The sequence below is a fragment of the Erinaceus europaeus genome, chromosome 9 (genome assembly GCF_950295315.1).
Source record: "Erinaceus europaeus chromosome 9, mEriEur2.1, whole genome shotgun sequence".
Classification (NCBI taxonomy): Eukaryota; Metazoa; Chordata; class Mammalia; order Eulipotyphla; family Erinaceidae; genus Erinaceus; species Erinaceus europaeus.
Window position 1 is genome coordinate 81,052,112 of NC_080170.1, and position 17,194 is coordinate 81,069,305.

The following is a 17,194-nucleotide window of genomic DNA, read 5'->3' on the forward strand; positions in this document are numbered from 1 at the left end:
TTGCATCAAATCTATTGATATGGCCATTTTTAATTATTTTAATTCTTTCAGGTCTAGGGAGATGATAGTATAATGGTTACACAAATAGACTTCTATGCCTATATTTGTGATCCTGGGAGAATCAATGCAGTTTCCAATGGAGGGAATAGGAACACAAAACTCTGGTCATTGGGAAGGTGTGGAAGTATACCCCTGTTATCTTATAATTTTATAAATCAGTATTAAATCAGTAATAAAAATTAAAAAAAGACTTCTATGCCTGAGGCACTAAAGGTCCCAGGTTCAATCCCCACCATCTGTAAGCCAGAGTTCATCAGTGCTTTCTGGTAAACAAACTACTGTTAATTCTGCCAGTACATAAACATGAGTTGAATTTCCATATTTGTGTGTCTTCTCATTCTTTCAACCCTGAATGGATCTTTCTCCCACACTCATTTTCTATCTGTCTTGGTTAAATGCTTCAAGATACTTAATTCTTTTTGATGTGGTAACATATAACATTGTTTTCATGATTCTTTTTTTTTTATTGATTTAATAATGATCAACAAAACTGTAGGATAAGAGGGGTACAATGCCACACAAATCCCACCATCAGAGTTCTGTATCCCATCCCCTCCATTGGAAGTTTTCCTACTCTATCCATCTAGGAGCATGGACTCCAGATAATTATGGGGTGCAGAGGATGGAAGGTCTGGCTCCTCTAATTGCTTCTCCACTGGACAGGTCAATCCATACTCCCAGCCTATTTCTATCTTTCCCTAGTGGGGCAGGGCTCTGGAGAGGTGGGGTTCCAGGGTACATTGTTGAGGTATGATTCTTTAAATATATGGTTTAATTTGGTTTACTAATATTTTGTGAAGTTTTTTCATCTATATTCATAAGCAATACTAATCTTTGTCTCTATGTGATATTCTTCTCTAGCTTGAGAATCCATAAAAAGTTGGCTTCATACAGTGTGTTTAGAAGTTTCCCTCCCTATCTTTTTGCTTTTTTAGAAGTGCTTAAGAAAACTAGGGGAGACCAGGAGGTAGTGCAGCGGGTTAAGCTCTGGAGCAAGGATCCAGGTTCGAGCCCTTGGCCCCCACCTGCAGGGGGGTAGCTTCACAAGTAGTAAAGCAGGTCTGCAGGTGTCTATTTTTCTCTCCTCCTCTGTCTTCCCCTCCTCTTTTCAATTTCTCTCTGTCCTGTCCGACAAGAGCAATAGTCGTAATAACAACAACAATAACAAAAACAACAACAAGGGCAACAAAATGGAAAAAATGGCCTTCAGGAGCAGTGGATTCATAGTGTAGGCACTGAGCCTCAGCAATAACCCTGGAGGCAAAAAAAAAAAAAAAAAGGCATGAACTCTTTGAAAGCTTGGTAGAATTCATTAGTGAAATTAGTCATCTTTGGTTTTTGTTCTTTTGAAACAACTGACTACTACTTCAATTTTCTTACTCTTGATCAGTCTGTTCAGGCATCATTTATTCTTGATTCAGTTTTGGAGAGTTTTATGCTTCTAATAGTTTATTTCTTCTAGGTTATCATGCAGGTTTTCATAATAATTTCTTATGATCCTTTGTATTTGTACTCTATATCTGTTCTTTCTGTTTCTTTATTTTTTTCTTTTCTTTTTGGATAGGACAGAGAGAAATTGAGAGGGGTGGGAGAAGATAGAGAGGGGTAGTAAAAGATAGAGACCTGCAGACCTGCTTTACCACTTGTGAAGCAACCCCCACCTACCGGTGGGGGTTCAGGGGGCTCAAGCCAGGATCCTTGTGTGGGTCCTTCACTTCATACTATGTGTGCTTAACCCAGTGTGCCACCACCCAGCCCCTCTTCTCATTCTCTGTAAATCTAGCTATATTTTGTTATTATTATTATTTTTTTAAAAAGACAGATTTTAGCTACATTGTTTTTTGGAATTGTCATTTTGATCTCTTATTTATCTTGTCTTTTTAAAATCATTTATTCCTGTTGGTTTTATTTTTATCCCTTTAGTTCTTTCATATTTGTGATTTTCCCTGTTTCTTGAATACATCTGTATTGCTATAGACTTCCCTCTTAGTACTCTTGCTGCATTCCATAAATTTCAATGTATTATGTCTTCATTTGTCTACAGGTACTTTTTATTTATGCTTAATTTCACTGCCCTGAGTCAACTTCTGAGAGAGAGAGAGAGAGAGAGAGAGAGAGAGAGACTATAACAACAAAGATTCCTGCAGTGCCATAGTATCTAATATGTAGTACAAGGACTCAAACCTGGACCATGAACATGACATCCTCCCTGGTGAACTATCCAGTTTTATTTTATTTTTTATCTTTATTGACCTAATAGTCATTCTGTTATATGCCATAAATTTGAAGTTCTTCAGTTATCTCGTTTGTTTCATACCATTGTGATCTGAAAAGATGCTTAATAAAGATTTGTCTTTTTGAATTTGAATCTTGTTTTACATCTCAATATATTCTTGAGAATTTTTTCTGATCACTTGTAAAGAATTTATATTTTGTTTTTGTGGGGTGAAATGGCCTACAAATATTGTCAGTCTCCCTTAATTCATCATTTAAGGCCATTGTTTCCTTGTTTTTTTTTCTGCTTGACCTGTCCATTCCTGTAAGTGGGAGGTTTAATGGCCTATATTATTGTGTTGCTGCCAGTGTTTGCTACATTAGATCTCAATATTTATTTGTTTTTTTAAAGTAAATGTGTGTGTGTAGCTAGAGCCTTGCACAATTTTGCATAAGCAATTTCACCACTCTGCATTGCATTTTTCATTCTGGGAAACAGAAAAAGTGACACCAAAGAACCTCACATTTGGTGCTGGGGTTCAAAAGTGGACTGTGCACATGCTGGGCACATGCCTTACATGGTAAGCCATTTCTCTAACCCCAATACCTGCTCTGTATATTTCAATTTTCTTGTGGTGGGTATATATTTTTGATACATTATGTCTTCCTGTTGTATTAATTATTATATTATCATGCAATCCTCACCTCTCTCTCTTTGCCTAATAAATTTTGCAGTTCCTGTCTTTTAAATTTTTCCCTGACTTGAATTCCATTTCCCTTTTCTTTACTTTCCATTTGTTTGTTTTTATAGCTCAAGTGAGTCTCTTGTAAGTGACATATAGCTGGGTTTTGTTTCTTAATCCAATTAACTACTCTTTATTATTTAATCCATTTACATTTATTGTGATTACTGATATATGAAGGTTTGCTACTGTCATTCTGCATTTTGGGTTTTTTAAAAATATTTATTATTGGACAGAGACAGAAATTGAGGGGGGATGGGGAGATAGAAAGGGAAAGAGACAGAGGGACACCTGCAGACCTGTTTTACCATTTGTGAAGCTTTCCCCCTGTAGGAGGGGACCAGGAGCTCTAATATGTGTGCTTAACCGGGTGCACCACCACCTGGCGCACCATTTTGTATTTTGTTTTCTTGTTCTATTTATTGCTTTGTTCAGTTTTTTTTTTAAATTTATTGTAACAACTGAGATAAAGGTGCTTCTTTTAGCATTTGTAAGGGAAGATAGTCTAACAAACTCCTTGAGTTCTTTTTTTGTCTGAGAAAATCAGCTTTATACATCATATCTGAATGAAAGTATTGTGGGGTACAGAAGTGTTTTTGGATTGCATTTTTATCTTTTTGTATTTTTTTAAATGTTTTTTTCATTTATTTATTTCCTGTTGTTGCCCTTGTTTTTTATTGTTGTAGTTATTATTGTTATTGATGTCATTGTTGTTGGATAGGACAGACAGAAGTGAAGAGAGGAGGGGGAGACAGAGTGGGGGAAAGAAAGACAGACACCTACAGACCTGCTTCACCCCTGTGAAGCGACTCCCCTGCAGGTGGGGATCCAGAGGCTCAAACCGGGATCCTCCCTCTGGTCCTTGCGCTTAACTTGCTACGCTACCACCTGACTCTTTTAACTATGTCATTCCATTCTTAATTTATTGATAAATCATAATAGCCTGGTGGCAGCACCTTTAAAAGTTACCTGTTTTATTTCTTAGTCAGTTCTAAAGTGGGCTCTAACCTGGGTTGTGTGCATGCAAAGTAGGCACCTTGCTAGGTGAGTTACCTCACTAGTCTCTGTTTTGGAGTCTTGACCATTTCACTATTGCATATTTGGTTTTAGTCCTTTTGTATTAAAGGTCATCAGGTATTGGCTTCATGGAATTGTATATTCAGTTCCTTCCTTAGGCTTATGGAGTTATTAGCTATTATTTCTTTTCTTTTTTTTAATTAAAATTTTTTAAAAATATTTATTTATTTATTTTCCCTTTTATTGCCCTTGTTGCTTAGCTATTATTTCTTTGAAGAAACTTTTGATTCCCTTATTCCATCTGTTTACCATCTGGTATATCAGTAATCCTTATGCTGCCTTTCCTAAGGGGGTTGGATACCTCTTGTAACACTTGCTTCCAATCTCCGCTCCCCCATACTAATACTTCTACCTGGCTCATTTCTAGATTTCTATTTTAAAGCTTACTGAGTCTTTCCCCCTTTAGGTCCATTTCAATTACAATAATTGTTTATAGCACTCTTGATCTCACTTATTGAGTCCTTTGCATCCTGATTCTCTGTCCCTTATTTAACAGTCCAATATCCATTTTATGTTAATTGTATTATTCTTGAACTTGTGGAGCTCATTTCTAAGTCTTATATACACAGACTTCTGAGTTTCTTCACAATAGTAACTTTGAATTCTTTACTTGAAAGGGACACATACTCTTGCACATATTTGAGCCTTTTGGATTCTAGATAGTTGTTCTTTTCTTTTTTTTTTTTTTGTGATGCCCTTTTATCTTGGGTTATTAAGTTACCAGAATTATATACCTCTGTGTCCATTTGAACTTTACCCCCATCTTAATAAATAACTGGATCAGCAACTTAGAGGTAAATACATATACACACAATTTAAAAGCCTTATTAATTTTTGCTATAGATTTATGGGAGACAGTTTTCAAAATGAAACTATATTGATAATAGAGATACTCATGAAAACTTATAATGAAATATTTTAGTGCAAAATAATTCTTTAGTAGTGTCAGTCACTTGGTTATTGATTCATTTTTCCTTAAAATATACATGAAAACATTAAGAACGAAGCAATTGAGAAGTGAGATAATTAGAATCTTTGAGGGATTAACTTCTATAGAAGTTGTTTAATATAAACTATGCCTAATTAAACTGAGATTAGATGATAACTAAACTCCTTACTATGTCTAATATATATAAAGGTGGGTTGGGAATCTTTTTTTTTTTCCTCTTCAAGACTCAAAGAATTTTATGTGAACAGATATCAGATTACATATTTTTCTAGAAAAAGTTATCATATGAAGACTAAATAATCATATTTATTACAGTACATGCTACATGAAATAAAAGGTTAGTTTTAAGATTCTTTTTTTTTTTGTAAATTTTTTAAAAATTTATTTATTTATTTTATTTATTTATTCCCTTTTGTTACCCTTGTTGTTTTATTGTTGTAGTTATTACTGTTGTTGTCGTTGTTGGATAGGACAGAGAGAAATGGAGAGAGGAGGGGAAGACAGAGAGGAGGAGAGAAAGATAGACACCTGCAGACCTGCTTCACCACCTGTGAAGCGACTCCCCTGCAGGTGGGGAGCCGGGGTTCAAACCGGGATCCTTATGCCGGTCCTTGTGCTTTGCGCCACCTGCGCTTAACCCGCTGCGCTACAGCCCGACTCCCTAGTTTTAAGATTCTAAGCTTGGCAAGCATATAGATTTGAATTCAGTTTTATTACTAGTAGTATAAATTTAAGTAAGTCTGAAATTTTCATAGCTTTAATTTATTTGTAAAATGAAAATACTACCACCTACCTTACTTCAGATAATCTGTACAACATATAATAATCTCTGACACAGTAGATTTATATGGAACCATAATGCTGGCTATTCCTTTGATAGCAGTCATTTGGTAGAAGTTTTTCCTTTCTTTGTTTTTAGAGATAGACATTGAGAGGGAGGAAGAAAACAGAGGAGAGAAAGAGGACCTGCAGCACTATTTTACACCCACCATAGGTAAAGACTGGGGGCTTGAACCCAGGTCCTTGTACATGGTGACATGTGTGCATATCTAAATTATATTCCATTTGTACTTGTTTAAGGATTCTCTACACTGCTCTCCATAGTGGCTGCACCAAATTGAACTCCCATCAGCAGTGTGGTTGAGTTCCTCTCTCTCCACATCCTCTCCAACACTTCTCTTGTTTTATTGATGAAGCCCACTCTCACAGGTGTGAGGTAGAAGCTCAGTGTGGTTTTAATGTACATTTCTCTAATGAAGAGTGAACTGGAACATTTCCACATATGTCTGCTTGTCATAACTATTTAATATTGAACCAATGATAACACATAATGTTAGTTTTTTTCACTACAAAGAATAATTATCTATTTTAATCAAATTCATTAGAACTATATGCACTATGGGCAGTAAATCTTAAATATACTAAACTATTTTTTCTCTGATATTTACTTTATTCATTGGATAGAGACAGAAATAAGAGGGAAAAGGGAGACGGAGAGGGAGAGACATCCATAGCACAGTTTCAATATTCCCTCTGCAGATGGGACCAGGGGTTTGAACTCAGGTCCTTGTACATTGTAACTTGTATGCTCATCCAGTTGTGCAACCACATGGTCCCTGATATTTACTTTGGGTAAAATGAGATGCATGTTAACTTGATTCATAAATTTAGATACTATGTTTTGAGATCTAAATTCAAATAGTAAATATACTATTTATTAATAACATAATCCCAGTTTCTTCTTTGAAAAAATGATTGTGATAACACCTTAAAGAAAATAAAACAAAATAATGCATGTGAAACAGATTTGTAAATTCCAAAGAATGCAAAGATTACTGTATTTTATTTTAGGCATGACATTATTAGAATTTAATAATATGCCTTTAAGTAAGAATAAGAGATGAAAATAAAAACAATTTATTTAACAAAGCAGCCATGCAAATATTTCCTAGATAAGGCAAATAAAATTTGAAAGAAAAATGATGAAGGCCTATTATAATAGTGCTTTATTTCATATTTATAATTCGGAGTAATCTTGTGTCCACTACAAATAATATATTAAAAGCAAATTCAGTTTTCTATAACTTCCATAAAATAAAAATACAGTCAAAGATCCATTATTTTATGTATCAGACAAAAAAAATTCTAGATGATATTATATACAAATCAGGAAAAATAACTCCAGAAAAAAAAAAACGCTCATTTTATTGATTATAATCACAAAGTGTCCATATGTGTTGAGACATTTCCATGATAAAACAAAAACATTATAAAGCCTTGGTGTTTAATGATTCATAAAATAAAACTTTGTAAAATGACTGTTAACAAACAAAATGTTGAATGCTGCCAACAGAACTGTGCGGTGATTTTTAAGAAAGCCTTTTTGAAAAGTCATCAAACAGCCATCAAGGATACTTGTGCTATTTATGGACTGGTTGGTAAAAATGTTTAGCCAAATGAATGTAAGAAAACTTAAAAACTGTTGGCTTTTGCCTACCGTACCAAGATCAGCCTTAAGATCTGTTGGCAGACTTAACTTTCTTGATCCTTTAACTGAAACAACAGAAAAAGGAAAAAGGCAGTTGTTAATTATATAAAATTAAAGAATAGTGTGGAGGACAGTATGTTTTACAGTATATTATTAAACTTCTGATAAACATCACATTCAGTGAGCATGTATGGAAGCAATAATATTGCTCTGTTGCAACTCAGTAGTTAATATGAAATATGAGACATGAAACATAAAGAAAGCAGTTGTCCATTAAATGACTGTGCCTTTGCATTTTTTTCTGTTTCTCATAACATGTGATAATGAGAAGTGTTTTCTTATTTAATTCTGAACAAACCAAAAATCAATTTCAGATAAATCTGGTAGGGAAAGAAGTACTGCAACAAATATGTAAGCTCTTACAAAATGTAAAGTTGAAGGATTCTATCAATATTTAGAGAAAAAAATCCAATGTTAAGTATATATGATGTAGTCAAGGATGCTTTACTAAGCCTATGACAAGTAAAATGACATTAATACTGGGGACTTTCAGAGGTGTGGCTATGAAGTAGTAGACCACTGACTATCATAATGTTCAGTAGATTTTTTAAAATTCTGAAAATAAAAAAATGCTTGAAAATAAGTTTAATTGCATTGTTATAAACCAAGTTATCTGAAAATGCTTGAGTAAACCAAGAAAACCTTGATTTTTAAGAAACTTACTCATCTACAGCTTTGAATCTACCTAATAAGCCTCATCCTATACCCTCTAGTCAAACAAACTTCTCTATGGCAGGTTTTTTGGTATTCAAATTATATGAAGCTATACCCAAATTATATGACGCTAACCCAAGAACATAAGTAAGGGAATTCAAATCAAGATTCAGTTTTCTGCCTGACTCAGACCTCTGGGATAGTAGATATTTAACCTAATGAGGATTGTTACCTGTCCTCTGTAAAATAGAGGATAATACTTACCTCATAATACCTTGTCAGTAATTATTATAGGAGTCATTTAACATAGTGTGACATTTAAGACTCATTGATTTCATTATTTAAAAAAACTTAAGTGGCAAGAAGTGAGCCCAGAAACACACACACACACACACACACACACACACACACACACACACACACACACACACACACCTTCTGAAACAGAATCCAAGGAAGAGCATGCAATGGAGCAAGGAATCTCCAGACAGTCACTCGCAAAAGAATGAAAGTAGGTCATGATCCCTACCTTATGCTCCATACAGATTAAATAAAAATAGAAGACCAAATACAAGGCCAGAAATAATACAATACATACAAGAAAGCATAGTGAGCCCTTTGATAATGATCTATGAGATATCTTTGTGGTCTCATCTAACAAGGGAAACAAAAGTAAATGGGACTACATTAAAAAGAAAACCTATATGATAAAAGAAACCATCAAAAACAAAGTTAGGAATGGGAGAAAATATTGTCAATTATATATCTGATAGGCAGTTACTATTTAAAATACATAAACAACTCAAAAACAAAAACAATCTGTTTTTAAAAGGGTAAAATGTTCACGTAGGGGCTTCTCCAAAGAAGAGAAATTTCCAACAGGAACATGAAAAGATGCTTAACACTTTCACTGATCAAGGCAAGGTATTGGGAAGGTGTGGTAGATTGTATATATGCACCTTTGTGTTCTTGTAGTATTATTCTAAGTAAGGACACACACACACACACACACACACACACACACACACACACACTCTGTTAATAATATTTTGACATAAAAACAGACAAAATCGCCCCACACCTATGGACATCTAATCTTTGACAAAGGGGCTCAGACTATTAAATGGGGAAAGCAGAGTCTCTTCAACTAATGGTGTTGGAATAAATGGGTTGAAACATGCAGAAGAATGAAACTGAACCACTATATTTCACCAAATACAAAAGTAAATTCCAAGTGGATCAAGGACTTGGATATTAGACCACAAACTATCAGATACTTAGAAGAAAATATTGGCAGAACTCTTTTCCGCATAAATTTTAAAGACATCTTCAATGAAACTAATCCAATTACAAAGAAGACTAAGGCAAGTATAAACCTATGGGACTACATCAAATTAAAAAGCTTCTTCACAGCAAAAGAAACCACTACTCAAACCAAGAGACCCCTTACAGAATGGGGTCAGACAAGATGTATGGTCAGACCATACATCAGACAAGAGGTTAATAACCAACATATATAAAGAGCTTGTCAAACTCAACAAAAAGACAACAAACAAGCCCATCCAAAAATGGGGGGAGGACATGGACAGAATATTCACCACAGAAGAGATCCAAAAGGCCAAGAAACACATGAAAAAATGCTCCAAGTCTCTGATTGTCAGCGAAATGCAAATAAAGACAACAATGAAATACCACTTCACTCCTGTGAGAATGTCATACATCAGAAAAGGGAACAGTAGCAAATGCTGGAGAGGGTGTGGGGGTCAAAGGAACCCTCCTGCTGGTGGGAATGTCAATTGGTCCAACCTCTGTCAAGAACAGTCTGGAGAACTCTCAGAAGGCTAGAAATGGACCTACCCTATGATCCTGCAATTCCTCTCTTGGAGATATATCCTAAGGAACCCAACACATCCATCCAAAAAGATCTGTGTACATACATGTTCTTGGCAGCACAATTTGTAATAGCCAAAACCTGGAAGCAACCCAGGTGTCCAACAACAGATGAGTGGCTGAGCAAGTTGTGGTATATATACACAATGGAATACTACTCAGCTATAAAAAATGGTGACTTCACCGTTTTCAGCCGATCTTGGATGGACCTTGAAAAAATCATGTTGAGTAATATAAATCAGAAACAGAAGGATAAATATAGGATGATCTCACTCTCAGGCAGAAGTTGAAAAACAAAATCAGCAAAGAAAACACAAGTAGAACCTGAAATGGAATTGGCGTGTTGCACCAAAGTAAAAGACTGGGGTGAGTGGGTGAGGAGAATCCAAGAAGGATTCAGAGGACCTAGTGGGGGTTGTATTGTTATATGGGAAACTGGGGAATGTTATGCATGTACAAACTATTGTACTTACTGTTGAATGTAAAACATTAATTCCCCAATAAAAAAAAAAGAAAAAGAAAAAATTTTTTTAAAAAAATTGCAAAAAAAAAAAAACAAAACAGACAAAATCTTGCCAAATTTATGTTGAGGATCACAATGAATCTCTGTGGATACCAAATGATAATGCTGTATAACTGAGTCCTATATACTGCTATAAATTATCTTTTGCTCCATGTTTTCATAACAAACCAGATCTTATCTTATCCACAGATTTTATCTTCATTTTCCCTCCATTCCTACAGAGCACTACTCAGCTCTGCCTTATGGTGGTACAGAGAGATCGAACCTAGGACTTTGGAGGCTCAGACATGAAAATCATTTTGTACAACTGTTACCCATCTCCCCAGCCCTTCTACCCAAATAATCTAACCTTTAAAAATATAATTACACCACCACCACAAAGCAAACAACCTCCCCTAAATATGAAGAAAAGGATCCCAATTAATAGAGATAGTCATCTTCTAACTTAACCTAGAAGTTGTATAGGAAGGATGGCATAAGAGGTCAAAGATGGTGCAAATGAATGAAATGATTGATTGATGGCAAAATATATCTTTTTAATCTGTAAATTCAAGAAATGGCCTACCCCTATAGTAATACCAGACTATAAACTTCTGCAAGACCACTGAACTTCATTTCTAGATTTTCTGTTTCCTAAATACAGGTTTAACTGGAGTGATGATGTAAAATAAGATGGTGTTCTAGCATAATTTATGATACAATGAGATCATATGCTTAGTTCTAAATATGCATTACAACTAGGGTGTACCTGGGAGCATTCTGTATACTTTCTGTTTCATCTCCATCAGTCACCTATATATAATTAATTTTTTCTGAACTCGTCATTTAATTAAAAAAATATTATAACCTGGCTCATGAGAAGGATGCTGTATTGACTTCAGATAAGTCTCAGTCAGACTCTACATCCAACATTGGAATAAAAATTCTTGAAACAGAGTTAAGTCCAAATCAATGTCTGAATATGACTGCTACTATAATGGAAACTATATAAAGAACTAGGTTAGAATTTTCTAATTCAAAACTTCCAGAGTGACTTTTTGATTTCTAATAACAGATTTCTACTCTGTTTTAGCTACAATAAATTAGTAGTTGGAAATTGAGAATAATTAAGGAGTGTGGCTATTTAACATTGCTTTTATCATTACCACTAGTAAATTACTAAGACCCTATGTTCTAAACATTAGTGTAAGTTTAAGAAACTTTGCTGAAGTTATAACAATAGAAAGTAGCAGGGTAAAGTCAAATTTCTGTAAAACTCATATCCTTTCTATTAAAACTCATATCCTTTCTATTAACTCATATCTTTTCTATTAAAACTCATATCCTTTCTATTATCCCTGATGCAGAAGATAAAATCTGTATTGCCTAGATATCTTATGTAAAATGAAGAAATGTAATACTAATTTAAAAATTACTTAAACTTTTTATAAAGTTTATCCAGTGATTAAGTGGTTATAATATACTAATAAATTTCACTTGTTTCTATCTGTTCTAAGCCAGAAACTAAAAGAAGAAAAACACCCAACATATCATATAGTTATATATATATATATAGTTAAACACACACAAATATTTTGAGGTCACTGTGCCAGAGTTGAACCCTAAAGTTTTGTGTGCCTCTAATTTTGTTGTCATTACCCCCTCCTTTTTTTTTTCCTGCCAGGAGGTGTGTGTGTGTTAGAATTTGCACCAGAATAACAATATTTAATGCCAACACTGTGCTTCTTTTCTAACTTTACAAATTAATATTTCTATCTAGATGACTTAATTAATCACGATGAACTCCAAATGAGCAAGTATTAAATGACTGTTACCCTTTTTTATTTTGTCTATCTTTAATAACTTTGGTTCATATAACCTTGAAGTCTGGAACTTTGGAATTCCGGTTTTATTTGCCTAAGTACTATGACTTTGGGGTTATTCATTAGGAAAAGCATATGGTTTAAAAAGAGGGTGGGAATAATGAACAGGGAAGCTTCCAATGGAGGGGATGGGATATGTAATTCTGGTGGGTGGGAACTGTATGGAACTGTAACCCTCTTATCCCACAATCTTATCTTCATTTACCACAAGGTACCTCTGTTTTTAATACAAGAAATAAAACAAGACATGAAACAATTTATATCTTTGTGGAAAAATGAATGATTTGTTTGTTCATAAAACATTTTCACTTTCACCTGGCAAATGATGTACTTGATTCCTCTGTCTCACAGCTGATATTTCATTCCTATAAAAGCCTGGTGCACCCTCAGGAGTTCTGGTAGCAAGTCCTAAAGGAAGGGAACAAAAACTATTGGCATGCAGTTTCTTAGCCCCTGTGAAACAAAAATTTTTACCTTAGTGGTGAGTTTCCTAATAACTACTTGGAAGATTCTCTTTTTGTTTCCTGGCCCAATGGAGGGCCCTTTAGAGGAAAGCAGCTTTCCTCTAAAGGAAGATGTAGTGGGGGTCATATGTTTGAAGAATCACAGAGAAGGAACATTCAAAGTAAATTATAAGGCTACTTCTAGGATTGCTAATAACATTTCTGGCTTCTTACTGAATATTTGTTAGTATTTTGTGACACCAGTCTCTATTGATAAAATATCTAGGGAGATATCTTTAATAAATATGACTAAATATTTTATGCAGAGTTCAATTAGCATATATTGATAATATGTTTGTTTTGTTCAATTTTTTTTGTAGTGGATAGAAAAATACTTATCTAATTGTAGGAACTGAAAATTTGGAACTTTGGCACAGCACTGGAGTTTCCCTTGGTATAAGTACAGCCATGTGATCTGCTGTGGCTGGAACCTGGGTTTCACCATGCTCTAGACATATATTTGTAGATACAGGGAGGTGAGAGTAGAGTTTTAACTATGCCCCCCTCCTCCTCTGTTACATTTTACTTTTGTGCTACTGGGATAAGAAGCTTACATTTACTGAGACCATGTTTTGTTTGATACTCTAGACTGGATACAACAATTCATATAATAGCAAGAGGAGATTGCAGAATATAGTTTTATGTTTGAATATTTGTAGTTCTATGGTATTCTGGAAATAAAATCCTTTTTTTTTGTCTAAAAAGCCTCTTAGATACAGTAGAATTATTTTTCCCTTTTCACATATAATGAATGGAATAAGAAAATATTCCTTCTAACATATTTAAGACAAAGTAAAACAGCTACTATCTTATAAGAAAAATTATACATATTTTAACAAATAAACAATTTTAAACTTAAAAACCATTTAAATCTGGTTATACATAATTTTAAGTTGCTACCAAAACATAGGGCTTATCTACTTGCAAACAAGTTTCAAATAAGATATTAAAGTATAAAATGAACCTTGCAATAGTTATTTTTGTCTCACACAACAAATCCAAGAGTTGAAAACCTTCCTGCCTGGTTGCATGCTAAGTCCTCTTGAATTTGCCTTGCAAAAATTTTCAAAAGTGTGGTGGTGCTTTTTTTTTTTTTTTTTTTCAGTTCTGCTCTAATGTTAATAATTAAAAAAGAAACATAGGCAGTCGAGTAAAATCAGGATGTCTACTAGATTTGCATAAGTTAATTTATCTATGGAATTAGGAAAAAGGAAATGACTACTAAGACTACATCTGTCCAATATTATCTTGTAGATGCTATACCAAATTTCTATTGTAACATATGCATAGACATACAGACAATTCAAAATAATTAATAACTTATTAGAGTTAAAAATGTAAGCTTTCCAGATATAAAAATCAATATAAGATCAATATAGGATCAGTTGTGCTTTATAACAAACAAGAAAAATAAATATAAATCAAGTACAAAGGAGTAAATTAATAAAACATATACAAGACCTCTAAAGATAGCTAAAAGTATTGCTAAAAAGACATTCATAAATGGAAAGATAAAGAAGAATTTTTAACACTGTTAATTATGTTAACTCTTCCAAATTACTATTTAGATCAAGTGAAAAATCAAAATTCAAGCATATTAGTGGACAAGCTGAGATTCTTTCTAAAATGTGTATTTTAGAAATGTAAAAAGTTCTCCAATAGCTATAGCACTCTTGAAAATGAACTACAGAATATAAATGAGAAAATCTATACAATCCACTAACACAATTAATAGTGTTGAATTACCTAAATGATCAATAAGTCTAGTTACAAACATAGTGAAGTCTACTAATTGGTAGCACTACTTTAGTGACATGGGAAGAAAAATTATACATGGTGCTTGTCAACTGGATAACTAAATAGACAGAATGAACCTTATCTTGCTCCTACATGGACACATATTTCATATGAAACGTGAACTTAAATATAAAAGGTAAAATAAAATACATACAACAGACTAAACAAAGATGTAAGTAAAGGGAAAGATTGAGGGAAAATTAAACTTTTTTATACAGTAGAAATAAAAATGGTATAACTACTTTCAAAAATTTGATGCAGTTTACTAGAGCTTAATATATGTATTCTCTACAACCCTCAACCTACATTACCAGAAACACACAGTAGAAATTTAACTACATTTTCATTAAACATCATCCAAGATTTGTCATAATGTCTTTTCTTATAAAAGTCTAAGAGTATGAGTATTTTTTTTCCCCAGAGTGTGTATCAGCTCTGGCTTATAGTGGTAGATTGAATCTCTGGAGCCTCAGGCATGAGAGTCTGTTTGTATAACCATTATGCTATCTATCCCTGCCCAACAGCCTAAGAGTAAAATCATCTAAATTTGCCTCTCTCTTTTTTTTTTAAAGCTACATATTTGGAGATATAGTCATATAAAGGAATGTTTTACAGTAACTAAAATCATTCAGCAACAGAGAATGTCATAGAATGTTAACTAAAATAATTAAGAATCAAAAAGAGTAAATATTATATGTCATCACTCATGGGAGCTGAAAAGCCCATAAAACTAACCTATGGTAATAAAAGTAAAAAAAACAGTAGGTTTGCTTGTAGGGACTAGTGGCTGAGTGGTTCGTGGGGTTCTAGTAATAGTTTGTATCTTGATTTGATTTTTGTTTACACGGTATGTTCATTTGTAACATCTAGTCTAGACAAACTCTAAAGATTTATGCATTTTTGAGATTTAAATGTTGTCACCTTAATTTTAAAAGGGCCTCAAGAAGACATAGTGAAATATATACAAAAAATCCAAATTTTAAAAAGCAAGGGTTGTGCTGTTATTAATAGTAAAATTACCTCACTTATAAGTAGAACTTAAAGAGTAAAGAATAAGGGAAACCATAAGGTGAAACTTGGACTGGGTCTGGTGTATTGCACCAAAGCAAAGGACTCTGTGAAAGGAGGGAAAAGGATAGGATGAAGGGATATTGGGGTCCTGGTGTGTCTCCTAGACAACAGTCAAGGGAAGATGAAAGGCTGTGCCTATGTGTGAAAGATTATACTGGAAACTATTAACCCTCCCCCAACTCAGTAAAATTAAAAAAAAAAAGGAGGAATTCACTTTGTGAATTACTAAACAAATTGGTATAAAATAAACCCTATAAAAATGGGTAAAGTCCCCACCACGACCTTGGATTCATACTCCCAGAGGGATAAAGAATGGGAAAGCTATCAGGGGAGGGGATGGGATATGGAGATCTGGTGATGGGAATTGTGTGGAGTTGTACCCCTCCTATCCTACGGTTTTGTTAATGTCTCCTTTTTTAAATAAACTACTGCAAAATATATACCTGAAAGCAGGATTACACTAGAGTTCGCAGTGAGTACTTCCCTAACACTTCCTCTCCACTATTCCAAGCTTGGGATCCATGATTGCTCAACAAATTGTTTGGCTTCATATGTTAACTCTCTTTTCAATCACCAGGTTCCAGATGCCACCAGGATGCTGGCCAGGCTTCCCTGGATTGAAGACCCCACCAATGTGTCCTGGAGCTCAGCTTCCCCAGAGACACACCCTACTAGGGAAAGAGAGAGGCAACTGGGGGTATGGACCGACCAGTCAATGCCCATGTTCAGCGGGGAAGCAATTACAGAAGCCAGACCTTCTACCTTCTGCAAGCCTCAACGACCCTGGGTCCATGCTCCCAGAGGGATAGAGAATGGGAAAGCTACCATGGGAGGGGGTGGGTTATGGGGATTGGGTGTTGGGAATTGTGTGGAGTTGTACCCCCCCCCCTACCTTATGCTTTTGTTCACTAATCCTTTCTTAAATAAAAATAAAATAAAATAAAATAAAAATAAAAATATATGTTTTTAAAAAATGGGCAAAGTATATAAACATATAATTAACATAAAATAATTTAAAAGTTCTTAAATATATCTAAATGTCTCATTATCAAGCTAAACTGAATCTACATCGACACAATCTTTTACCTTCTTTAAATATGATATAAAATATTGGCATATATTTTATTGGTTTTTGAACTGAAAGCATATATTTTCTAAACATTTATTTTTTATGGGAGACCACACACTGTTCAGTTCTGACATAAGGTAGTAGAGAGGACCAAATATGGACCCTTAGACATTCAAGTCTTGTGATCTAGTGCTTAGCTATCTCCATGGCTCTGATAAAATATTTTGAGAACAG

At 34.2% G+C, this 17,194-nt stretch overlaps 1 protein-coding gene across 2 annotated transcripts in view; it reads right to left on the bottom strand.

Moving 5' to 3' along the window:
• STXBP5L (syntaxin binding protein 5L) overlaps positions 1-17,194 on the bottom strand; it is a 151,250-nt gene that overhangs the window by 34,416 nt on the left and 99,640 nt on the right. For both annotated transcript variants that reach the window (XM_060198282.1, XM_060198281.1), the window contains one exon: positions 12,836-12,928. In XM_060198282.1, the coding sequence (XP_060054265.1) occupies positions 12,836-12,928 (93 nt within the window). The remainder of the gene's footprint in view (positions 1-12,835; positions 12,929-17,194) is intronic.